The sequence below is a fragment of the Anabrus simplex genome, chromosome 4 (genome assembly GCF_040414725.1).
Source record: "Anabrus simplex isolate iqAnaSimp1 chromosome 4, ASM4041472v1, whole genome shotgun sequence".
Lineage (NCBI taxonomy): Eukaryota > Metazoa > Arthropoda > Insecta > Orthoptera > Tettigoniidae > Anabrus > Anabrus simplex.
The window spans coordinates 259,883,789-259,908,981 of record NC_090268.1 but is presented as its reverse complement, the minus strand read 5'-3'; the positions used below and the strand labels follow the sequence as shown (position 1 = coordinate 259,908,981).

Genomic DNA, 25,193 nt, shown 5'->3' with positions numbered 1-25,193 from the left:
AAAATTATTCTTATTGGAGATTAAGCCATTTCAGATTTTTTGCTATTTGCTTTACGTCGCACCGACACAGATAGGTCTTGTGGCGACGATGGGATAGGAAAGGCCTAGGAATGGGAAGGAAGCAGCCGTGGCCTTAATTAAGGTACAGCCCCAGCATTTGCCTGTTGTGAAAATGGGAAACCATGGAAAACCATCTTCAGGCCTGCCGACAGTGGGGTTCGAACCCAGGTATCTCCCGATTACTGGATACAGGCCGCACTTAAGCGACTGCAGCTATCGAGCTTGGTCCATTTCAGATTTGGACAATATAAAGAGTGAACCGAAATTCGCGCACTCGGGTGTCGCAGCGCGACTCCTCACATGCCAGCAATAAAAAAAATGTCTCTCACAAAAGTTCGTCCTGTGAGTATATCCGGCAGAGGAAGGACGTTGAAGAGTGGCAATCTGGCAACACTGTAACCAAATGTATGGTAATTACCTCTGTCAGCACAATTAGTCGTGCTGTACAGTTGGTGCAGTGGATAGAGTTTTGGGTTAGCATGCAGGAGGTCAAGGGTTCAATCCTGGGTTGAGGCGTATGATTTTTATTTCGTAAATGTAGTCCAGGTGGTATGGTATCTGGCATCTTAATCGTCAACAGCGATTGCAGCGGGTCCTCTAGAAACCATTTGCACTTACATACTACGATCCTAGAAATGGACGAACAATCGTTTTCATTGGTCAGCTTTGAAAGATGCCCTTTCCACGTTGTCGGCGTGACTTGCTCCTTGCCACTCTCCACGCATACATCAGGCCGTTCGGGGCTGGCCATGTATCTACTTTCTCTTTGCCTGCAATATGACCCACTTCTCTGAGTACCTCATAAATGACGGCTTTTTATGAGTTGATGTTACAAGCCACCATCTAACTTACTTATGTTACTTTATTATCAATACTCTGTGGAAGAACTGAATACTACGTCAGTTTTTGGATGTCCATGTTTTATTTTCACCTAGTGTTTAGCAGTGCTATACTTCGGACTTTTTAAACATTCCAAAGTGATCAAGTCTTTAAACATTTGTTAATATCTTCACTTTCATTTTATACCTTGACCAACAAGCACATAACTTGTTCATATTCTTTTAAGCATTGTATTTTTACTTCATCCTATTAGTGTCACTTATTACTAAGGGTCTGTTATATGTACTACATACTTGTATATCTCTGTTCATACGACCTGTTTTAGCTGATGATGGTGTCCATAGACACCGAAACCAGTACTGAATAAAAAATGTTGTGATCATATTAACAACATATTATGTATTGAAAAAAGGTGGATCAATTAAATTTCCCTCTATTGTATGTTATCTCCTTTCAATACGGACCAGCTAAGAAGTTTTTAATTTTGAAGGCATGTAAGGAGTCTCGCTGCGATGCCCGAGTGCACGAATTTCGGTTCACCCTGTATATATATATTTATATCATTGCTGTTGACTAGATATTTAGATTATAAATTTAGATTATAAGGACAGTATATCACCTAAGACTATTGATAAATCAGTCACTTTGTTAAAATGTTATTAGTATAGCTTTTATTAAAAGTTTCATGGTAGATAAAATAAGTCACTTGATGACTATTATTATAAAATATTGGATGATTTTGTATGTACAGTATCTTACTATCTTCAATAATAACAAGGTTGGATTCATGTTGACTTCTTCAGTAAAGTACGTCAAACGATTGCCTTGAACATGTTATGGATAAATAATCATTTCTGTCCCTAAAGCAGTCTATGGATTCGTCCTGTTAAATTGGATCATTTATTACTTTCAAGTATCTTTGTTCAACGCTATTCCATCTAAACTTCCTTGCCTCACCCCTCCAGAACTTACTCCATGGGTTCCACTTGTAGGAAGGTCTCAGCATCATCAAACTTTCACTGCAGTTCTGTGTGTGTTACCATGGGAATACAGTAAGACTATAGTAATGTGAGTATGTCATGAATTGCTTTCATTCGTATTGGTATGTTGTCATGCCATCTAAGTCTCAACATGTATGGTACTATCTCCTATGGAATCCCCTTGAGATTACTGTGCATTTTTAATAGCTATTCCTATAGGACCAATCGTGACAAGTATAAACATTACTCTTTATAAGAGATTTTCTACTTAATATTATTGTATAAACAGAATGTGCTGTTACAAAGCTATCAGTTTGATGAGTTCACCACACCCAAAGGCATTTTAGGGCTACTGCCAGCAGTTAACGAGATTGCTTCTAACATGGAGTGCAGACGCCTCTCGCAGCCCCCACTAACCCCTGGGAACAGATGATGCTTGATGGGTTCCAGTGTCATTTCCTATACTGAGAGCAACGTGAACCCCAACCAAGGAAACTCATCTGCATGTCCCCTTAGGGTTTGGGTTATTTACTGCCACTCAACACAGTCTACTCCATTAGAGGATAATAGGCCCGACATTGTTTTTTTAGAAGTTGTTTTATGTTGCACTGACACAGACAGGTTTTATGGCGACGATGGGATAGGAAAAGGCTAGGAGTGGGATGGCCGTAGCCTTAATTAACATACAGCCTCAGCATTTGCCTGGTGCGAAAATGGGAAACCATGGAAAACCATTTTTAGGGCTGCCGACAGTAGGGTTCGAACCCACTATTTCCCGAATGAAAGCTTACAGCTGTACATCCTCAAACGCGTGGGCAACTTGTTCAGCCCAGGCAGTTTTGAGTTCCAAAGAAATTATGTACAGAGAAAGCAACAGGAAAGAGACCACAACAAAGACCTTGAAAAAGGTGGATGGATACAATAGAGGAGAGTATAGAAAAGAGAGAAAGAAGAAATACTGGCAGCAGGAAAAGAATGGTGGAAACATAGGTAATGATGGAGGTCCTTGATTTGTAACCCAACCCAGGGGAGAACTGGAAATGGGAATTGAAGAAGAAATTCTTCATTTCTACCTTCGAATGAGAGATGACCTTAACTAGTCTGAAAGCAAGCTTGTACTTGTACGTGACTGTTGGTATCGAGATTGCAGACATTTCAAATCTGTCACATGCATCAGCTGGGATTTGAACTGTGGCCAACTTGATGAGAAGCCAATGACTATGGCACCTGAATATTATGCCTACCATAAATTTGATTATTTCACAAAGCAACAGAACATGTTACCTTAAATAAAATAAGCTTCTTACCTGGAACTTGTAAATTATCTGCCACAGCAGAGACAGTGTTTTTTCTTTATGACCTTCAGCAATATCCTTTGGTAAGATATTACCCTCCAGATCAAATCCTGCCTCCTTCAGAGCTTCAAATGCAATCCTGACATTGTGAATTTTTTGAAGTTTTGATACAGCAGGTGCTCTCAGTTTCACAGACAGTTCTGGTTTTTGTAAGATGATCTCCATAACACGTCTGAAATTAATAGAACCAAATGTAAAATAATTCAGATTTCTTATTGTTGTTGATTCTGTTTAAGGGGAAATGGTAACAGTGTCATCAGCTACGTCAGCAATGTAGAAAGAATTCTAAGAGGACACAGGGAAGAGCCTTGAAAAATTCAATACCATCGAGGTCCAAAGAGGATAAGTACTCTGTTGAACAAGAAATGTTTAACATAAACGGGGAAAGAGATGCATCTGAGTAAGCAACGCCAGAGTCAGAATTTTGTGATGCCTAGGGAAGGATAAGAAATAATTACAGTACTGTTATAAAATATTACATACACAAGTCTTATTCCATCACGGAGATCTGATCCCAAGGAAGTAACTGCATAGTTGTATTCATGTAGATAGGTTTGTTTATGGACCACTACGTATCCAAGATTTCTCAGATGTTTGGTGATGTCGCCAATGCCAGAAAGATGATCTCGAGCAAAAGCCAACAAAATGTCACGGCTTTCCTGGAATAAAATTTCATGTAATGTCAGTTTTGATACAGAAACTGATCTATACAGTAACAAAAGAAAATAACTGATTTAATCTTATAAATAAAGTTGCAGGAGATCCACTGTCTGGAATGTCATTTATTTTTCCAAATTTTGTTATATTTATCCATTTTAGGTCAACTCAAGATCATATCAGTAGTTTTTAACTTTCACGTCTGTTTGTTTGTTCCACCATCATAGATAAATGGCTGAACAGATCTTGACCAAACTTCATATTTAGTCTACTCATCCAGGAGGAGTTTTTAATATGCATATCATTTAAAAATCACTGAATAGGCTGTGGGTTTATCCAAAGACCAGAAGAATTATTTCAAATTTTTTTTTACACTATTGATTATATCTCTGCCGATTGTTTTTCCTGGTAGTTGCTTTACATCGCACCGGCACAGATAGGTCTTATAGCGACGATGGGATAGTGGGCTAGGGGTGGAAAGAAAGCGGTCATGGCCTTAATTAAGGTACAGCCCCAGCATTTGCTGGTGTGAAAATGGAAAACCAACTAGTCTCTTGTTTAGAAATTTAATTCAAAGATTGCATATTATAATATTAAAAAGGTGGACCATTACGAAATTAGTTCAATTATTATTGTGATCACAATTCAATACGAATCAAAACAATGAAGTTTATATCCTATGATTACGCAGCCAACCGGGCAAAACAGGTAGCCTATTTATATTTAGGTCTTAAAGTCAAAACAGCCAAATTGGGCAAAGACATAGAATTTCTCAAACAGTGTATCACTCACAATTTGACACCCTGACACCCAACTTTCTTTCCTTTTTTTTGCTTTACGTCACACTGACACAGATAGGTCTTATGGCGATGATGGGATAGGAAAGGCCTGGGAATTGGAAGAAAGCGGCCGTGGCCTTAAGGTACAGCCCTGGCCCCAACTTTCCTAAAGGCAAATTTAAGAACCACTGTTCTTCTTTTCAAATTACTAAAACCCAAACTAGAATAAATAAGATTTGGCTGAGAGCGGAGATCAATTTTTTGTACAAGAAAAAGACCTTTTTTAACCATAAATCATACGAGACTCACCTCGAAACTACAAGTTTACTTTCGGATGCTCACTGCAACCTATTTCAAGCCCAAGTTGACAATAGATTACTTACTGCATTATCAAAGAAACAACAAACCCTAGCGAAAAAGCTGCATACATTAATGAACTCTAACTCAACTATAACTATGCTAAAAAACTAACAAAAATACTAGGCCTAGCATGCCCAACCAATTTCACCCTCCGATCATAAATTTGTCCAAGGTACCACTGAATGAAGACAAAAGTTCCATTTTAGCCAGGGGCCCTAAACACAATTGGCCTAATTTTAACAGACTGAACACAGCCATCACTACAACCGTAGAAACAGAATTAGCCATTAGCAAATTGCCAGCACATAAACAGGACTAAGTAAGAATTGAAGTAAAAAGAAAATTGAACTCCATTCTTAACCCAAAAAACAATATTAACTCCCCTCATTCACCCCTTACTATTCATGACGACAATTGCTACAAGGATTCAATTCTTATACAAAAGTAAATACATGCTCTCAAAAAGAAAATCAATGATAATAATCTTATAATTACAAAAGCAGATTAGGGTAACACTACAGTCATAATGGATAAAAATGAATATGTAAGCAAAAGAAATCAATTTTTTTAAAGATAGCTCATTCTCTACAGTAAAGAAGGACCCTACCCCAAGAATCCAACATCAACTTAAGCAGACCCTCAAGAATACTTCATATCTATTGACAGATCAAGAGAAAACTAAATTAATATGAATTCAGGTTTACCCACCGCCAAAGCCCTCCCTAAGATACACAAAACCGACGTCCCTATTCGGCCGATTATTAACTATAGACCATGTCCGTTATATAAAGCATCACAATTCAAAGATTTTTAAGAAGGAACCATCATTTTTTTGTCGAACAAATCCGTAAAAAAGACACTAAAGAATTGATTGATAAATTAACAAAGTTTAACGTTTAATCCAATCACTCTCTCCATTTATTTTATATTGTAAACATTTAGCCTAGCATACAAATTTCCAAGGTATACCCCATCATTCAAAACTATTTAAGCAAATACAGCAGCCTAAGTATATTAGAAATACATGTCTATGCTTAAATTAGTTATAAGGAACAATTATTTTACTTTCAATAATATTATTTATCAACAAGAAGGACTGGCTATGGGATCGCCGGCCTCGGGTATCTTAGCCAAGATTCCTTTGGATTTTTTGAAACACACCAAAATTGATGATAATAGTAACTTTGACAACATCCTTTTCTGGGCAAGATATGTAGATGACACCATAGTAATGATGGATGAGAGCATTACAGATGTTGCTACCACCCTTATCAATCTAAACAACACTGACCCGCATATAAAATTCACAGTTGAATCCAAAATTGGAAGGAAAATTAATTTTTTTAGACTTAACTATTATCAGGCACCCAGGGTACTTAAGATATAAGATTTTCAGAAAACCCACTCAAACAGTCACTACAATCCATCAAGATTCTTCACATCCCCAAATTCACAAACGAGCAGCATCCAACAGCACGGTGTACCAAGCCTTCAATGTTCCAATGTTTAAAACAGACCTCAAAAAGGAGTCGAACACCATTCGTAATATAGATGAATCTAATAGAAACAACAGTTTCTTCATTGAAAGAATAATCAATAAATATAAATATTGCCTCTCTACCACCACTTTGAAAAAAGACAAACAAAACAACTCCTCTCTTTCTATCTTTACGTTGTTCGACTCGTTGGCTGAACGGTCAGCATACTGGCCTTCGGTTCAGAGGGTCCTGGGTTCGATTCCCGGCCGGGTCGGGGATTTTAACCTTCATTGGATAATTCCAATGACCCGGGGGCTGGGTGTTTGTGCTGTCCCCAACATCCCTGCAACTCACACACCACACATAACACTATCCTCCACCACAATAACACGTAGTTACCTACACATGGCAGATGCCGCCCACCCTCATCGGAGGGTCTGCCTTACAAGGGCTGCACTCTGCTAGAAATAGCCACACAAAATTATTATTATTATCTTTACGTTCAACGAACAAATTTACAAAGTCACCAACATCTTTAAAAAGCACGATGTAAAAGTAGTTTTCAAAACCAATAATAGGAAAGCACAAGTCTTACATAATCCCACATCCAAAAACAAGTTCAATAGTTCTTCAAAATCAGGAGTTTACAGGATTATTTGCAACAGTTGTAATTTTTCTTTCGTCGGAAGACTGGGAGAACATTAACCCATTAGCGCCTGAATTAAGTTTTTTCTGAGATTTTCTTTTTTATTGTGTTTTACCGCATGTTTGACACCAAAATAAACTAATAAAACAAGTTTCTGAATTTTGGGACCACTAGGTCATAAAACATTTGATGTTGCCATATGGCAACGCTAGCCGCTTACACTGCCTATTTTTTAACTATTAGTTTTGGAAGTCGAATTTAGGTTGCAAAGTGTTTTTCTTAATTTGCGTACAATAACAATGTTGAAATATCTTAGCATTATTTATTGTAAGAACATGGAATGTCAGTTTTTATTCACATCATAGCAAAAAAATGGAATTATTGAACAAAGGAGAAAATATTTGTTTGCAGTACAGAGACACATATGTACAGTTTGTTGCCTGTCACAACGAAACACTCACTGGAAAAATAAAATAAAATCAAAAATTCACCTGCTATAACTAGGCTCCGGAAATGTCAACAGTTGTCCAATATTGAAATCAGCCTCTTCGATCTATCTTGGTTTGTAATTTGATTTATTCTCTTCTCCATCAGTTATGCGCTCTTTCGCAGCAATGGGTATTGAAACAGATCTTGCATCAGTAGACAGAAAAGACACTTCGTCCTCTGGTAACACACCTTCACTATCGTAACTAATCCCGATTCTTTCATTATTTACAAGCTTCTTTTCAGCACTGAAACGTAACTGTCGAGAACCGAGATTATCAATAAGCCCACCTTCTTCATCACCAGGAGCTCTCATCTGTAAGTACACTTACACTGGGCGGTTCCACAAAAATATCACCATCGAGATCTTCAGTCAGTAGCATAATCATCCAGTGTTTCTAAAAGGTAAAATCCCTTCTTGCAATGAAGATTTATGAGTTAGTATAAAGTATTATGATCTGATAGCTGCAGCATAAATGTCTAGCGTCTCCATATGGCAACGCTAATGATTCAACAAGCACTACTACCGCATTGTGCGCCCGTACTATTTCAAATGCTTACAACATATATAATGAAGTGTGCACTACACTACTGTAAACATAATCCAATGAAACAACTTCACTTATAGATTTTATATCCTTATGTGAAGCCGGCAGCCATTTCGCAGGAATCTTAAAATAACCAACAGTCCACCACTCCTTGTGTCACAGCAATAGATTTTAAAATTTAATAAACGTGATTACTCGATTCTACAAACTCTTTTCTGTCGGATGACGCTACACACTTCCATATTATTTCTTGTTGTCAACAGTATTAAAAGAAAAAGGCACGAAAATTGTTACCATATGGCAACACATGGCGCTAATGGGTTAATATAAGGTACTCAGGAACATGTCAATGCCCTGAAGTACAATAAATTTTCAGCTGTAGGACATCATGTGCATGACTAATCACAAATTCAGACATAAAACAAGATATGGAAATTCTCAAAATCATCAACAAAGGACCCCTCCTTAACATTACTGAAAGCTGCTTCATACATACAGATCAATATTTTAACCCGAATCATAATCTTAATGACATTTCAGAAAAGCCAAATATCCTGTTTGACCTTCTAACTCCCATTTTTAGAAACGTCAAACCAATAAGTCATAATTCAGTTTTTCATACTATTCACAGCACTTTTCCTCAGCAGCCATCTGTTTTCCCACATCCTTCTGCCCCGCCTTAATCCCCCCCTTCACTCTCCACCCCCTCTCACCTTTCCTTTCCCCAACCTCTCCCCCTTGCTCTGCCCTCTCTCCTTGCCCCGTCCCTTCCTTTTTCTTTGAATCTCGCATCTGTTAGTATGAGGCACACAACAATAGGCCACGCACCACATGCTGCAATGAGAGGTAAGTCTCATATAGCCTATGCCATTTGACTAACACGCTCTCTCCTTTAGTTCATTAATTTTATCTATCATTTATTCAGGTTAACTTCATGGACACTACAATGAATTGCGAATTCATACCAGCCGCAAATTAAGAATGCGTCAGTTTTAACCATATCTTTTTGTGCCATGCTGACAATGTCCAACAGCATTTCAGCATGATATTAACAAGCACTACGGAAACATTTTAACATGATGCTAAGAATTTAGAGCCTAATTTCATTTTGTCATATTTTACACATAGTTCATCCCAGATTTTTAATGTCAATTGTGTATTTGTACATTTGTTTTAGTTATTAGATGTATTATGTTTAGGCTGATGACGGCCAGCCAAGGCCGAAACTAGTCCCTAGTTTAGAAATGTAATTCAAAGATTGCATAGTATAGTACTGAAAAGGTGGGCCATTACGACATTAGTTTAATAATTATTATTGTGATCACAATTCAATACGGATCAAAAGCATGAAATTTATATCCTACGAAGGCAATAAGTATCTGCAATTTTGCTCCAATTGTCTTTAGGTTGTCTCTATGGCGTTGTGTGCTTACCAGCCCCTAGATTGCACTGTTTTCTTCGTCTGTGGTAGGTTTCAGCATTATCAGATCAGTACAACTTGCGCTGCTGTGATGTAAAGATAGAAACACCATCGGCGTTCTGCAATCAGTTTTTTGTGGTCTGAGAGTGTACCAGGAGTGGAAATTCACAGAAGACTTTCAGCACAATACGGGGCAATGTTTCATTTAAAACTTTATCAGGTTTCGTTATCTCCGCCAGGAATATCTCAATGTTTTCGCGGGTATTTAGTTCAAATCCATAATTACCTTGAAGAATTAATTTCATGTCCTTTTTGAACTCCAAAAAGTTTGTTATAAACGTGATCTGAAAAAGTTGAATATTTGTTGTACTTTATTGCCTTGAAATGTTCTTGATATCTTTGATTTAAGGCTCGGCCAGTTCTTCCTATGTAAAACATTTTGCAGTCATCACAAGTGAGCCTATATACCCCCGAATTGGTGTAGACATCTATTTTATAGACACTATGTACATTATATATATGTTCTGATATTTTATTTCTGGTTCCAAATGCTGTTTTGAGTTGAAATTTCTTATATTAGCGATTTTAAAAACTTTATTTCCAAAATGTTACAAATCGACTACGTTCAGAGATTTCCTTTCTTCTCTCATAGTTTTTCTTCTTTCTTCTCCATTTTCTTTTTTACGTATAATTTTGTCTATCATTTCTGGGTTGTAGCCATTTGCTTTAGCAATTTGTTTTATTATTCTAAATTCTTTCAGTTTGTTTTCATTACTCATGGGAATTTTTAATATTCTATTAATATAGCTGTTGTAAGCTGCTTGTTTGTGAGTTCCTGGGTGGTTGGAATTTTTGTTGATAGTGGTGATGGACTGTGTGGGTTTCCTAAAAATATTGAAATCTATCCTAATGTTTTTTTGTTAATGTAAGGTCCAAGAAATTTAACTTTTTATCATTTTCTTTTTCCATAGTGAATTTGATGTTGCTGTCAGGCAAATTTTAAACAACCCAGAAGTGTTTCAGGAGTGATAAGGTCTCCATTTAAAAATACTACTGTGTCGTCAATATACCAGACTCATAATTTTATTTCCTTCTGTTGTATGTCCAAGATGGTTTTCTCAAAGTTATTTAAATAAATGTTGGCTAAGAAACCTGATAGCAGACCCCCCATTGGCAAACGTGTGTTTTGCTGGTAGTACTTCCCATTGAAATTGAAGTCATTATTGTCTAATATTGGACTTTAAAAATTTATTACGTCATTACTATGTGACTTAGTCTGTCTTGTTTCTTTAAGTCTTTCTCTGCCAAGTCTATTGTCTCATTAATAGGAATGTTGGAATACATGTTGGTGAGATCATATGATATCATTGTAATTTCCTCTTTCATTTCTGTTGATTACACTATAGAAATGGCCTCCAAAGAGTTCGATATTGATTTATTGTTTTCTAATTTGATGTGTTTTTGTAGATGTTTAAGTAAAAATTTAGATAGCTGAAATGTGGGACTGTTTCGACAGTTTATTATGGGTCCAATGGGATAATTCTCTTTGTAGATTTTTGGGAGAGACTTTAAAGTTGGGCATCTTGGGTTTATCATGATTAATTATGTTTTTCTTTTTTTGTTTATTATGAATTGCGTGTCCTTCGGTTTTTCTTTTTTTTTGTGTGTTTAAATTCCTGGCGGGTCCTTTATTTCCTTTACATTGTTTGTTTCTAAGAAGTCAATTGTTTTTTGGATGTAGCTGGAGCTGCAGTATGGCTGTACTTCTACGAAGCATAATCATTGTTCTTATCTGACAAAGTACGTTGGGGGGATCTTGCATGCAAGCTTTAATTTTTAATTATAATAAGTACTACCATCAGCATAGTTAATAAGATGGCTTTGATATTTTGTAATGATTATAAGGGGAAAAGATACAAAAAGAGGTGAGGAAATATTCTGTTCGGATATTTAAAGGTAAAGATCAAATGGAGATGGAGGAGAATGGTTCAGGGGTTGAGAGTGAGCCTCCTCTAACCTGGTTTGAAGTTGAAAACACCTTGAAGAAGTGGCAAGTCACCCGTCACAAAGGAAGTGTGTGTTGAAACTACAAAAAGCTGTAGGAATCCATGAACTTAAGTTATGAATACTATCTGGAAGGAAAAAAATTATTCCAGATGATTGTACGAAGGGCATTACAGTTCCTCTCTTCAAAAAGGGAAGCAGACAACTATAGAGGATTCACATTTCTGTCTCATGGATTAAAGCTGATGGAGAAAATCAACAATCTGTTAAGGAGCATCACTGAATCTCAGCTAGAAGAACAATATGGATTCACAGGTAATAGTACAGCCAAAGACCTCATTTTTGCTGTTAGGATGATCATGGAGAAATACTGGGAGAAAGGAAGAGAGATCACCTTTGTTTTCTTGGATATAGAAAAGGCCTATGACAACTTGCCTAGGGACAAGATTTGGCAATGTCTAACAAGGAAAAAAAAACCCAGATCTGTTATCAGGACAGTGAAAATGCTCTATGACCATTGTCAGAGAAGTGTCCAAATAAAGAGTGGATATTCGGATAGGTTTATCACAACTAAGAGTGCAAGAGGCAGTGCATTGTCACTATTATTATTCATCACTGTAATGGATGAAATCATAGAGTGTGAAAGAACAGAATTTCAGAAGTGATTTTCAAAGCACTTGCTTTTGCAGATGATGTAGTGATATGGGGTTGCACAGATGAAGTACAGCAGACACTAAACACCTCAAACTACCAATTTAAGGAGTTTGGCCTCAAAATCAGTTCTACAAAGACAGCAGCAATGAAAGTGAGCAGGCAAGGAGGTGATGGTGATGGCAGTGATTATTATTTTAAGAGTAAGTACAAGTAGGCAGCTATCCTCTATTAACACTAATCAGAGGGGGAAAAAATGGAAGGGATCAGACATTTCAAAAAATGAAGGTATGGGCCAAAGAAAGAGAAGAGCCATGAAAGGCATGCATATGAAAGACTCCCGAGGCCTCCAATGCTTTAATACTGTTGAGGTCAGATAGGATAGCTGAAAGTGAGGAGCCTGGCACAAGTAAGTGGAAGCAATGCCAGGACTCGGGTAGGGCCCCGTGGTCACCAACCCACGCTCTGAAGTTAAGAGCTCCTGCGGCTCCTTTTAGTCGCCTCTTACGACAAGCAGGGGATACCGTGGATGTATTCTACCACCCCTCACCAACACAGAGACAGGCATGGACAACATATGGACATTATGCTGGATAGAAAGAAACTAGAAGAAATTAGAAGCATTGTAACTGATGACAGCCGAAGCTCAGCTGAAATCACCAACAGAGTTCAGAGTTCCACCAAGTTAGGAACCTCCTTTGGGACAGTCAAGTGCCTTTCATACCTAAAACGACTCTTTATCAGGCCTACTTCGTACCAATAACATATGAAATGGAAAATTGCACCACCAACATGTCGTAGGTACGACATCGTAACTGGTATAAAACCCTCAATTATTATGTTTAATATATTTTAATTAATGTTAAATTATCTTTTATTAAATGTTAAACATGACTAGCACATGGTTTCCCTGTAAATATGAATTATAAACTTCGTATAACCTCAAATACGTATTGTGTATAAGTTTAACCTCAAAATCTATATAGTCGAAAGCGGTAAAAAATTCCATAATGTTCGTATGTTAGACTTATTGTACTATAATTTGGTATATATGACGGGTTCTGGAAACTCACTGTAAGGTTTTATTATCCAGATACATGTAGAGACATTACGAATGTTGTAGAGACTTCCATGTGTACTGGTAAACAGTAAACCAAAGTTCAAGTACGCATTTGACTACCTGGTCGATCGATGTTTCGAGTGTGTTCCATTAGAGTGTTGTAAGAACTCTTCCAGAAATCGATAATTCTAGATGGTTGATCGGATAGTAAATATATCGAGCTGTCAGTCAGTGAGAAGTCAGTTCTGAGGACACAGTCAAGTGTTAGAGTCAGGTTGGACTCGACGGCAAATGATGGACTGCGAGTGACTGTTGGGCTCCGAGATGGAGTCGGTGAGTTCAAGAGAGTGGATGTTATAGCGCGCGAGTCAGTGTTGTTGATATCTGTACTTGTCAGAATCGACTTCAGGGTACTCCGCTATTAAGTGTTGTAGTGTCATTTGCTACTGTGTATAATTGTGTGTTGTGACTTACCATGTAAATAGAGTAATTTATATAAGGAAGGAAGTGAACGTGTTCTCGTGTGATATTTACTTACATAAAATAAAATCGCATTGCAGAACAATAAACAGAAGGGATAATAGCAGACTTCAGGCTGCAGAAATGAAATTCCTAAGGTAATTGCTTCAGAAAACAAGAACAGATAAGTTCAGACATAAAATTATCCAAAAATACATCCAAATGGAATCATTTTGTGAAACTCGAACAACATCAAGATTGAAATAGTCTGGTCACTTGAAGAGAGAGGATCCAAAGAAAGTAGCAAGAAAATTGTTTGAAAGGGACTTGTAGGGCAAGCGACCTAGAGACAGGCCAGGGACAAGATTGATATCCCAAATAAAAGAAGATCTGAAAGGAAGATGCACAGAATGGGGTAAAGTTGAAGATGAAGGAATGTACCTGTACAGACAGAAATTAAGAGCGCTCTTTCACCACAGCCAGGAATCGGCAGATGGTTAAATGATGATGATGATTTCAGGAGATGAAATCCCTGCAAGGCAATACAGCGTCTTTAGAGTAGGCCATAGACATGCTGTGATGATGTGGCAGGTCTCATTGAGCACTACATCAATAATTTTGGCAGGTTGAGAATTGTTCCAGATTAGGCATGCATACTTAGCTGTACAGTAACACACTATACACAGATATGCTCCCCATATTGATCCTGTCAGCTTCCGAAAATCATTCCTCCTGGCTGCCACTTTCTACTTGGTGTTCGGTCAGTGTTTCTTGTGAGCACAATCCCGAGTGACCCAAAGATATTTCCAAGTTTTGCAGTCAGATTTTCATTCCTAAGTGAACTGGAAATGTCTATCAGCTTGCCTATGACTACAATGAAAAGCACAGGTACTGGTTCTGATGGCCCATTTTCCCCATAATAGAGAGTTCTTTCATGCCATTGGTCAGCTTCTACTCAACTGTTGCAAAGCAGCTGGCTTGAACAGTGATAGAGTCATCTGCATGGATGAAAGTTTGCATTCCCTTAGGAAGTGGCTGGTCGTTAGTATAGATAGTGGACAATAAAGATGCAAGTGGTCTTCTGTGAGGAACGTAATTCGTCATTGTTCTCCATCCACTCCTTTTACCCTGGAATTCAACAAAGAATTTTCTGTTTTGTAAGAACTTTCTAACCATGCAGGTAAGCGAATTATCCTTTGTGGAGTTTCTGAAGGATATGTCTGCAAGATTTACTGTGTCATAAGATGCCAACAGGTCTATGAAAACTCCTCCTATAATTTGCTATATTTTGAAACCATCTTTGATATGCTTAGTCAGTTACAACACTTGAGATGTGCAGTTTGTCCCTGATCTGAATCCACCCTGTTACGGTATGGAGAGGGGATCTTATGTACTTACCAATCAACTGAAGATAAGTGTCTCCAGTACTTTATAGAGGTGGCACAGAAAGGAAATAGGTTTATACCTTTTAGGACCATATCTCTGCCCAGTTTGCAGATAGCTGTAACTCAAGCCTTCCTCCAGATCTTTGGTATTTTACAGGTCTGAATGCAAAAGTGTTCAACATCTCAGTCAGCCAACGTTTGGTTTCTACTCTAAAGTGTTTTATCTGTTCATCTCGTATATTGTCCAAGCCAGATGTCTTCTAATTCTTGTATCTACTCAGTGCTGATTCTGTCTGGGTAAAGGGTATAACTTGGAGTTTATTCTCCAGAAACTGATAAGAAAGCTGAAAATAGAGAAGATGTACGCAGCCAGTTGTAAGGATATCCTAGACAGGGCAATTTCTTTGGGAATCTGAGCAACTATGTAGTTTTTGTCATTCAGCATTTCAGATAATAGAACCAGTCATTTAAGAAAGGGCACATGTCCAAATTGTCAATTTTTAAAAAATTGCAAATTAAAATTCTTCTCATTCTGGAACACCTTTTCACAAAAGGAACGACACTTATCAAACCAGTAACATGCTGATATTTAAAGTTGATTTGTGTGTGGTTTCGAAGTCATTTAAGAAAGTACACATGTCCCTGAAGGAGTGCTCCTTCTTGAATGACTTCGTTCTTTATAGAAAGGAACAACTGCCCTACTCTTTGGTCAAACCTGCTGAGTACACTTTCACTTGTTTACTAACTTTAATTACCAAGATTATGGCATCGGTTAATGCAGTTTTTGAGTGTTCTGATGTCTGTAAAAAGCGTAAGAAAGGTAACACTATTTCATAAAATGGGAGGACTGTTGGATGAATCTGGAGGAAGCGGAGTGCCTACCAACTAAAAAATTTATTTCCAGCCAACATCTTTCATGCACTTCCGTTACTCTGCCAAGGATCCAGGAACCATACAGACAAAACAGTTTATCCATGGCCTTACTGAACACACCTTCTATTTGAAACTAGACAGCAACATCCAGCTCCTAATGAACTAGCCAATGAAGAACCAATTTCTAAAACAGGAATAAGATGAATGACCTTCAGTGTCTAGAAGTGTATATTCCAGGGGAGTACAAAGACTTCTTCAACAAAATAGTTGCGTAGCTAACTGTTTGTGCGACTGACGATGATTCTGATTGACTGTCATCATTCAAATGATTATTATTATTATAGAATAATGGCAATGAGTATAAAAATTATCTGAGTAAACAATGTGTTTATGGTGCAAAACTTATTTCCATTCAGCCATTGTTATAGAAAGGATACATATCCATTATTTTGTCTGCCAGTTTCTATAAAGTCCTTCATCTTTACTCCATTTTGTCAAGTATCCTAGCCACAGCCATTAACACTAACGGTCAAAGCACATAGATTTTATGTACATAGATAGCACCGTCGCTACCGGCACAGATAGGTCTTATGGCGACGAATTGAGTTTTATGAGGTCTTATTATCAGAAGTGGGGATTAAGTGGCAGACATACGAGGGCAAATCAAAAAGTAAGTTACACTTCCAAGTTATGGCCATTTATGAAACCACCTACACATAGGCAACGCGGTTATGTCATCATGCAATGTAGGTTCACTTTTCCACATAGTCCCCAAGAGACTAAACATTTCTTGGAATGGTTAACCGATTCCGGATGCGTAGAAATCGCCTTCAGCGCTATGTAACCACCTGGAAACAGCTGCTTCACCTCATTTCGGAATCGTCGTCCACCTTCCTTTTTCAGCTTACCGATCATATAATAATCGCATGGCGCTAAATCCGGACTGCATGAATCGCTGCAGCAGTTCGGACGTTTAGCATGCCGTGTGTGGTGGTGTGTTATCGTGCAAAAAAAAAAAAAAAACAGCACTCAATTTTCCCTGCCACTTTTCTTTAATTGCTTTACTCAACCTGTTCAACGTTTGACAACAGGAAGCCAAGTTGATTGTTGTGCTTGTCGGCATAAATTCCACGTGCACCACACCCTCCATGTCAAAAAAACACTGTCGCCATTACATTTCCTGCTGATGATTGGACCTTGGCCTTCTTTCGTGGTGGTGATCTGGCGTGCACCCATTCCATTAATGTTCTCTTTGTTTTAGGGGAGAAGTGGTGGACCCACGTTTTATCCCCTGTGATGATCCACCGCAGAAACTTGTTGCCCTCAACAGAATACCATTGCAAAAATGCCAGTGACGATTGGAAATGTTGTTCCTTGTAAACATCGGTGAGCAGACGTGGGACCCATTCTTGAGACAGTTTACGAAATCCAAGGTGCTGGTGAACAATGGAGAACACGCTGCCATACGAAATGTTCAACATGCTGGTATTTTCCTGCAGTGTTATGTGCCGATTCTCTCTAATGATCCCATCCACATGGTCAACATTTGCAACGGTACTGGACGTAGCGGGCCAGTTTTCGCGATATTCATCAGTGAGATCTGTGCGTCAAATTGCTTACACCACTTTACAAGTACAATACATGGGCAAGAAACTGAACACTCACCATATACTGTAGTGATTGCCCGTAATTGAGCCGTTTAGCCCGTAGAAATCTGATTGTTGCACGCACCTCCAATTTGAAGAGAACATCCAATTGACACGCCATCGAGCCTAGCCCGCTCTGTACACAGAACATGACGGGATACCACACAAACCTTCCTACCGGATGTCAGCAGTTACTGTAGCTTGCTCTGTGTTGGCCACGGTCATGACACAGAGCGTGCTCTCACGGCGAGCTAGTGTAAATTACTTTTGGTTCACCCTTGCACATACAATATCAGCATCTTTGAACTATATTTCCTTTTTCCTTTCTTTTTGTACAATTTGCTATATGTGACCCTGACACAGATAGGTCTTATGGCGACGATGGAACAGGAAAGGGGCAGGAGCGTGAAGGAACCTACCATGGCCTTGATTAAGGGATTTTCCTGATGCGAAAATGGGAAACCATGGAAAACCACATTCAATGCTGCAGAGAGTGCGCTTTGAATCCAGGTTGGTTAAATGAGAAAATTGTACAAGGAAGTTTACATAATGAGGAGATCATAACTGCTGAGCTCCAAGGAGACAATGTCAATATTTTCAACAGTAAAATGAGCATTACTGGCTTGAATTTATGGTTTCAAGAAGATGGCAATTTCACTGTGTGAATGTGGCCTTTCTACAGCTATTTTCCTACCAGGAATGTTTGGGTGGATACTGTTCAGCCCTCGAATACCTAAAATATCATAACTCTTTTTGCAGCATAGGAGTAGCTGTTGTTCGGAAGTTGCTTTGCCTTCAGTATTTATTGAAATTTCTGAGATGATGATGATGATGATGATGATGATATTATGACCTAAAAATCTTCGAAATATGGAAGCAAATATGACTAAAAAATCTTTAACATGAGCAAAAACGAAAAAAAAATATGACCTCACATTGTAAGGACACGAAGACTGGAGCGTCTGAAGACGTACTAGGAGGACCACAAAGCCCGAACAATTCCATCAAAGAGACCTGAACAATGGATTGACTAAAGTGATCCTATGCGGTCATAAAAGAAGAAGAAGAAGAAGGAGAAGAAGAAGAATTGATTAATTTAGGCCTATACATGAACATTTCTCAGTTTTGTTTGTTACATTCAATTTCTGTTAATCACAAAGTTCTTTTTTTTTTTTTTTTTAATCTTCAGATACGACAGCACACGTATCCTGAAAATCAAGAAATAATTAGCAACAGATGATTATCTGATAAAGTATTTAACTCATTCTGAATCAGCAATTTCTATAAAAATGATGACGAAAATATCCATACCTGGTCTTAGTATTCCTTTCCGGCAGTGAAATTGCACTGGATGATCATGTGCATTTTCAAACTGTCGAAGTCAAACCCTCTTTGGTAGTCTGTATCTGGAGAAACTCTGCTTGATGTCACACAATGTTATGGGGGCAAATTTGAACAAGGTCATGTCCTCCGGAGAAAACTGCTGCTGAAAATCTTCAAATGTTGTAAGGTGTCCACATAGAATGTCAATTATCTTACGAAGCATAGAATAACCTTCATTTGAGAACAGCACTCTGCAGTTTTTCAGAAATTTTTTCAGCCACTCCACCCTTCCCTTTCTTTAAATCACACTCAATGTTCTTCACAATACCCAGCGTGTCACTTAGTGGAAGCCCCACAGTTTCAAGACGAGTGATTGCTCTTGGCATCATACCAAAATTTTATAATATGAACGCCAAATTTCTAATCAAGCTGGCAGAAGTAAACAAATTTTGCACAATCCTGACAGATGATGAATCACAAGGATCAAATTCATGAACAATCGTCTTGAAGGAATCATAATTGCTGCAGTAATATTGAACAATGTCAAGCCAAATTCCTCAACGAGTAAAGACAGACTGCAGTGGACGAGGCAGAGTAGAAGCAGCTTCTTTCAACTTTTGAACTTGAAGGGGAGCCTTCAGGAATATTTTCTTGCAATTTGCAATTAACTTTTCTACTTCAGGGTAATTGATCCGAACCTCTTCGGCCATTCTATGCAAAGCATGGGCAAGGCATGTTACGAGGACCATTTTTGGATAAAGTAGATTTAGTCGTTCGGCTGCCTTCTTCGTGTATGGGGCGGCATCAGTTATAAGTAGTATGTTGCTTCTTTTACCCCATCTGGCCACAGTAACTTCATAACATCATCAAACAGCACTGCAATGGAGGAATGATTTACTTTCTCTAAAACCATACACGTCAGGAGAAACATGTTACTGGACTTGTGATCTATCAGAATGCCAATAATTACATTAGCTATGCACCTCCCATTTATGTTGGTTGTTTCGTCAAATGAAACCCATATCTTGTGGCTGAGAACTTCAGATCTTCTTTAAAAGATTTTTATAGAGACTAGAGATATAAAATGTTCTCAAAGTTGATTCATTGGGAATAGGTTGATTGATATACTTCTCTAAGAAGGACCTGAAGCTGGTACTGTCCAGTTTTTTCAAGGGAATATTTGAAGTAACCATCATTCTGCAGAGATCCTTACAGAATTCTGATATGTTGTCTGACAGAGCAGTAGTTGCACATGAGGCCCTTTCATAAAGCAAACACTGCACATTCTCTGCTGCGGAATATTTTATCAAGCACTTCTGATGTTTAGTTGTAGCGCAGTGTTGTTGCACATTAAAATGTTTCTGAACACATACTTTCACTTCACACAGTTTACAATATAAAATAACACTAATCACTACCAAAATTCTGCTCTCCAAATTCATTAACAAACAGCCTTAATTTTCACACTCTCTGAACACTTCAGTTAGGCATGTTGAAACTACACTGAAGAAGTGACTTTCAAAACAACAAGCCAGACAGTCCTCTATTTTCTAGGAAACAGAAATACCAGTTCAGTAGTTATATATGCATCCCAGGATGCCTTTCTCCTGAGTATTGACAATCACTTTGTGCTCCTCATTAGGAAATTTCAAGATCATCCCTTGTTCATAATTCCAGTTACCTGCTACCTGCCCATTCCTGCATAGACAGTAATATTCAGCCCACAAATAGACTCCCTAACTATTACAGCAAGATTCTCTCGCCGAATAGCTTGCCAAAAAAATTCACTCAATATGAAAATGCTTAGAATATGATAGGAAATATGACTATTGCACATCAAGCAGCAATATGACCAATATCTTAAATTTGTCCAAAATATGACTTTTCAAGCAAAAATATGACGTCATTAAAATCCGCCCCTTAATAATAATAACCTACAGAAGGCACGGATAGAAGCAGCAACAGAGACCATCCTTGCAAAGCACCCATGGTGGATGCCAACATGTGATAAGGCAATAGAGGAGAGAAGACAGGCATGGGTGAAATGGAACTGCAACAAAAGCTCGGAAAATCATGCAGCCTTCCTAACCATCAGAAATACTAAGAGGCAATATAACAACATCACAAATCAGGCAGAGAAAGACTATCAATGAAACAACATCAGTAACATACAAAACTCTAAAATCTCAGACAAATGCTTACTCAGCCCCAACACTTCACCTTCGAGGACCAGATGGAGAACTGAAAATGAACAATGAAGATTGTACTATAGCCCTTGAAAAATATTTTGATGAACTCCTCAATGCAGAAAAACCCAAGGAAAAACTACAATTCAACCCAAGAATGTTACTAACCCTGACTCCCTTCCTCCTACCAAAGAAGAAATCAAATAGATCTCTGAACTGAAATCTAACAAGAGCAGCAGGCGAAGACGGCATCATTGCAGAATTATGGAAACATCCAGATGAAGAGTCAATTGACAGTATCCACAGGATCATAACCGACATCTGGACGATGGAATCACTACCAAGGTATTGGACTTCAGCTATTATCCACACACTGCACAAGAAAGGAAACAAGTTAGACCCTAACAACTATAGAGGGATCTCTCTCCTATCAGTGACTTACAAAATCTTCTCTAAAGCACCGCTTAAAAAAGTGGAGGCACAATTAGACTCCAGCATAGGAGAGTACCAAGCTGGATTTAGGAAGTCAAGGTCATGCACAGAGCAGATTCTGAACGTCAAAACTATCTTTACCTATAAAAACCTCAGCGCCTCACCTTATGGAGCAATTTTCGTTGACTTCCAGAAGGCCTACGACTCGGTAGACAGAGACGTTAACTGAACTGGGACTGAATAAGAAGACTTTGAATCTTGTGAAGGGTACTCTGATGAACACCATGTCCAAAGTAAATTCAGAGGGGTATTATCAAAAAGCTTCGAGATCAAAACAGGTGTTATACAAGGAGATGGTCTGTCCCCCATCCTGTTTAACTGCCTGCTGGAGAAGGTCATTCGGGAATGGACGAATACACTAGCCGACAACTCTGGATTAAAAATTGGCTACAAAAAAGACTAGTTAACAGTCACTTACTTAGCCTTCGCAGATGACCTTACACTCTTAGCTTCAAGTATGGAAGAAGCTATGTACCAGCTATCCTCCCTTGAACACATAGCAGCTAAAGTAGGGCTGAAAATCGCTGTCAACAAAACAGTTTTTCTGACGAACATCAGAGAAGCTCCCAACTTCATTTCTTTGGGGGACAAAATAATACGAAAGGCCAACTCATTCAAATATCTTGGAGAATGGATAACCCCAAATATTAATGAGGACCTTGCAATGAAGAGTAGATGCACTAAATAAGAAAGGGCTTATCATATTTGTAAGAACATATACAAGTCTAAATCCCTCTCCTTGAATCATACACTTAGACACCACAATACTGTAGTAAGACTATCTGTACTGTATGCCTCAGAATGCCTAAACATGACCTGGAAAAGACAACTCAGAAAACTGGAAACGAAAGAGCGAAAGATCCTCAGAAGGATTATGGGTCCCATTAAAGACGGAGATGGGTACAGAATCAGGCACAACAAGGAACTGTACAGTAAAATAGAGAGCATTACATCAGCTATGAGGAAGAAAAGACTAATATTCTATGGTCACATAGCCAGGATGAACAGCCAGAGACTCACTTCAAGGATCTTCAACACTGTATCTAGAGGCAAAGCAACAAATGCCAAATGGACGAATTTAGTTCGGAGAGATCTACAATACATAAACATTGATCACATTGACATTTACAACTGAGATAAGGTCAGAAAGTTAATCAAGACATCTGACTCTCTCCTAATGGCTAAATAACTGCATCCAGGAGTAGGAGTGAAATGGACTCAAGAAAGAAAAGACACCCATAGTGCTAGAATGAAGGAATACTGGGCTAAGAAGGAGAAAAAAGCCCACCAGCGTTAAGAACCACATGGTCCATTGTAGGCCTAAAATAATAATAATAATAATAATAATAATAATAATAATAATAATAATAATAATAATAATAATACAGCATAGACTAGTGTGTGCAGGTATTTTAATTTGATGCCATTTAGGCATTCTGTTTTACTCAACAAAAAGGCAGAGAAACATTACCTCCTCTGGATGATACATGGCTGACTTGATTATGCCAGATAAACATCAAATGTATAGCAACAGATCTCTTACTTGCCATCATATGACATCAGACTACCAGGTTTGAACTCTCAATTTAGGGATCTGGAGGTCGACACACTATCACTCATTCACAGAGGGAGCTCAAGAATTTATCAGAATAAAATGAGAGTTTATTTACCCTGTCATTCAGCCATAAGACTGTTTATGCACATGATATACAATTTAATCGGAGACCAAGAATACTGTAAACATTTAGCATCTGCCTGAGATATTGCAAAATGGGAATGATAATTCTGTTTATATATTTCTGGAGCACTATATAAACACACTGTTCAAATCTAATTGACAATTTTCTGCCGAAGTTCTATTGCAAACATTTAGGGAAGACAGCAAGAAGAGGCATACAAGGAAGTCTGTAATTAACCATTCTGACAAAGTATATTAACTAGGAGTATATAAGTTAGGTACCACCATCTAGTTCCATAAAAGTAAAATAAAATTAATTCCTTAACCCGATGAGTGCTATGCCCGCCTATAGACGGGTTAACGGGGCTGGTCCAGCACTGCTTCGCCTGTCTAATTACGGTGCATGAGAACTCCAATATAGAACATAAGTGTAGAATTTTCCATTTGCATTTACATTTATAAAGAACCAACATTTATAAACATTTTAAGCTAATAACCCCACTGATAAGTTAAAAATCGAGGCTTCTACAAACTTTTTTTACATACAAATGAAAAAACTCAGTACTGAGGTACCAAACAGTCAACTGCTAACTGAGCACTTAAAAGGTTAATGAATGTCACAAATATTTTGTGTACAGAATACAATAATAATAATGTTAATGGTTTTACATCCCACTATATGTTTTTGCAGACACTAAGATGCAGGAATTTTGTCCTGCAGGATACAGAATACAGTTTGCATTCCTACTGTAATGGTAAATCATTCAAATGAGCAAAAATTAATATTTACCAGATTGATTCATAATTGGTATGTTACTGCTTTCCTTATCAATTCATATCATTCTAAATAATAATCTACCTAATTATCTCTTGTAAAGTTAGATTCAACTGAGCCCAGTAGTTTACAGATCTTCATATTTTCCAAGTATTGTATTATGTCTTACTTTACAAACTGTAATCTCATATCTTGAAGTTGGTGGTGAATAACAAAAATGATAATGGAGATTATGAGACAATATGCATGTTACCATTCTCCATGAAAAAAATGTTTGTTAAGCCCAACTCATCCAGGCTTAACAACTTCTTGTGAGTTAAATACAGTATGTAAGAGAAACTTCAAATCCTCAAGAGACTGTAGTATCTTTAGTAAACTTATAAAAAGGTTAATTTTTCTCATGTAATGTTTGGAATTTTTGTGGCTGTGACTCACGCCTCTTTAACCCTAGAACCAGCAATGTTAAATTCTGTACCAGCAGCCATTTTGTGTAATATTTACCTAGCAAGTGGATTCTTATTTTCATCCTATTGTGAACAATGTTCCTTGGCACTGTTGAATATCGTTGAAAAGCTAATAAACCAGAGATTCAGATGGTAACGCTAAATTTTCTGTGAGGCTTGAGATATATATATATATATTTAAAAAATTGAGACTTGAAAATACTGAAATTATTATTTCATGAGCAATATCAAAATTTTAACAACCTAAAATACAAGATGAAACATGAAAAATAAAAGCCAAGATATACAAAATGGTGTACATGTATGCACATAATATGTGTGAATGTTTCAAGTCTATGCAATAATGTTTTTTTGATAAAAAATATATTTTCCCATATATGCTGGCCTGTCTACACCTTTCTCCTATTCACCCTAAGGCTACTTCTGTAGTAATGTTCTAGATGAGGCCAACAAAGTAAATGAACTCCCACATTACTACCAGGACACCAGAAGCTGGATCTCCCTCTCGTCTTCGTATGGCTACATACGACATACAATCTTTCTTGTCAACCTGGTAGGTGAACAAACTCATTCTTACGTCCATCATCG

The 25,193-nt window shown here is 37.8% G+C and overlaps 1 protein-coding gene across 1 annotated transcript in view; it reads right to left on the bottom strand.

Annotated features, from left to right (window-relative positions):
- The window catches only part of LOC136871867 (abnormal spindle-like microcephaly-associated protein homolog), a 270,465-nt gene that overhangs the window by 138,867 nt on the left and 106,405 nt on the right, over positions 1-25,193 (bottom strand). Inside the window, exons 8-9 of the mRNA XM_067145512.2 lie at positions 3,719-3,894; positions 3,188-3,407 (exon numbers count right to left, since the gene is read on the bottom strand). Of these exons, the coding sequence (XP_067001613.2) occupies positions 3,188-3,407; positions 3,719-3,894 (396 nt within the window). The remainder of the gene's footprint in view (positions 1-3,187; positions 3,408-3,718; positions 3,895-25,193) is intronic.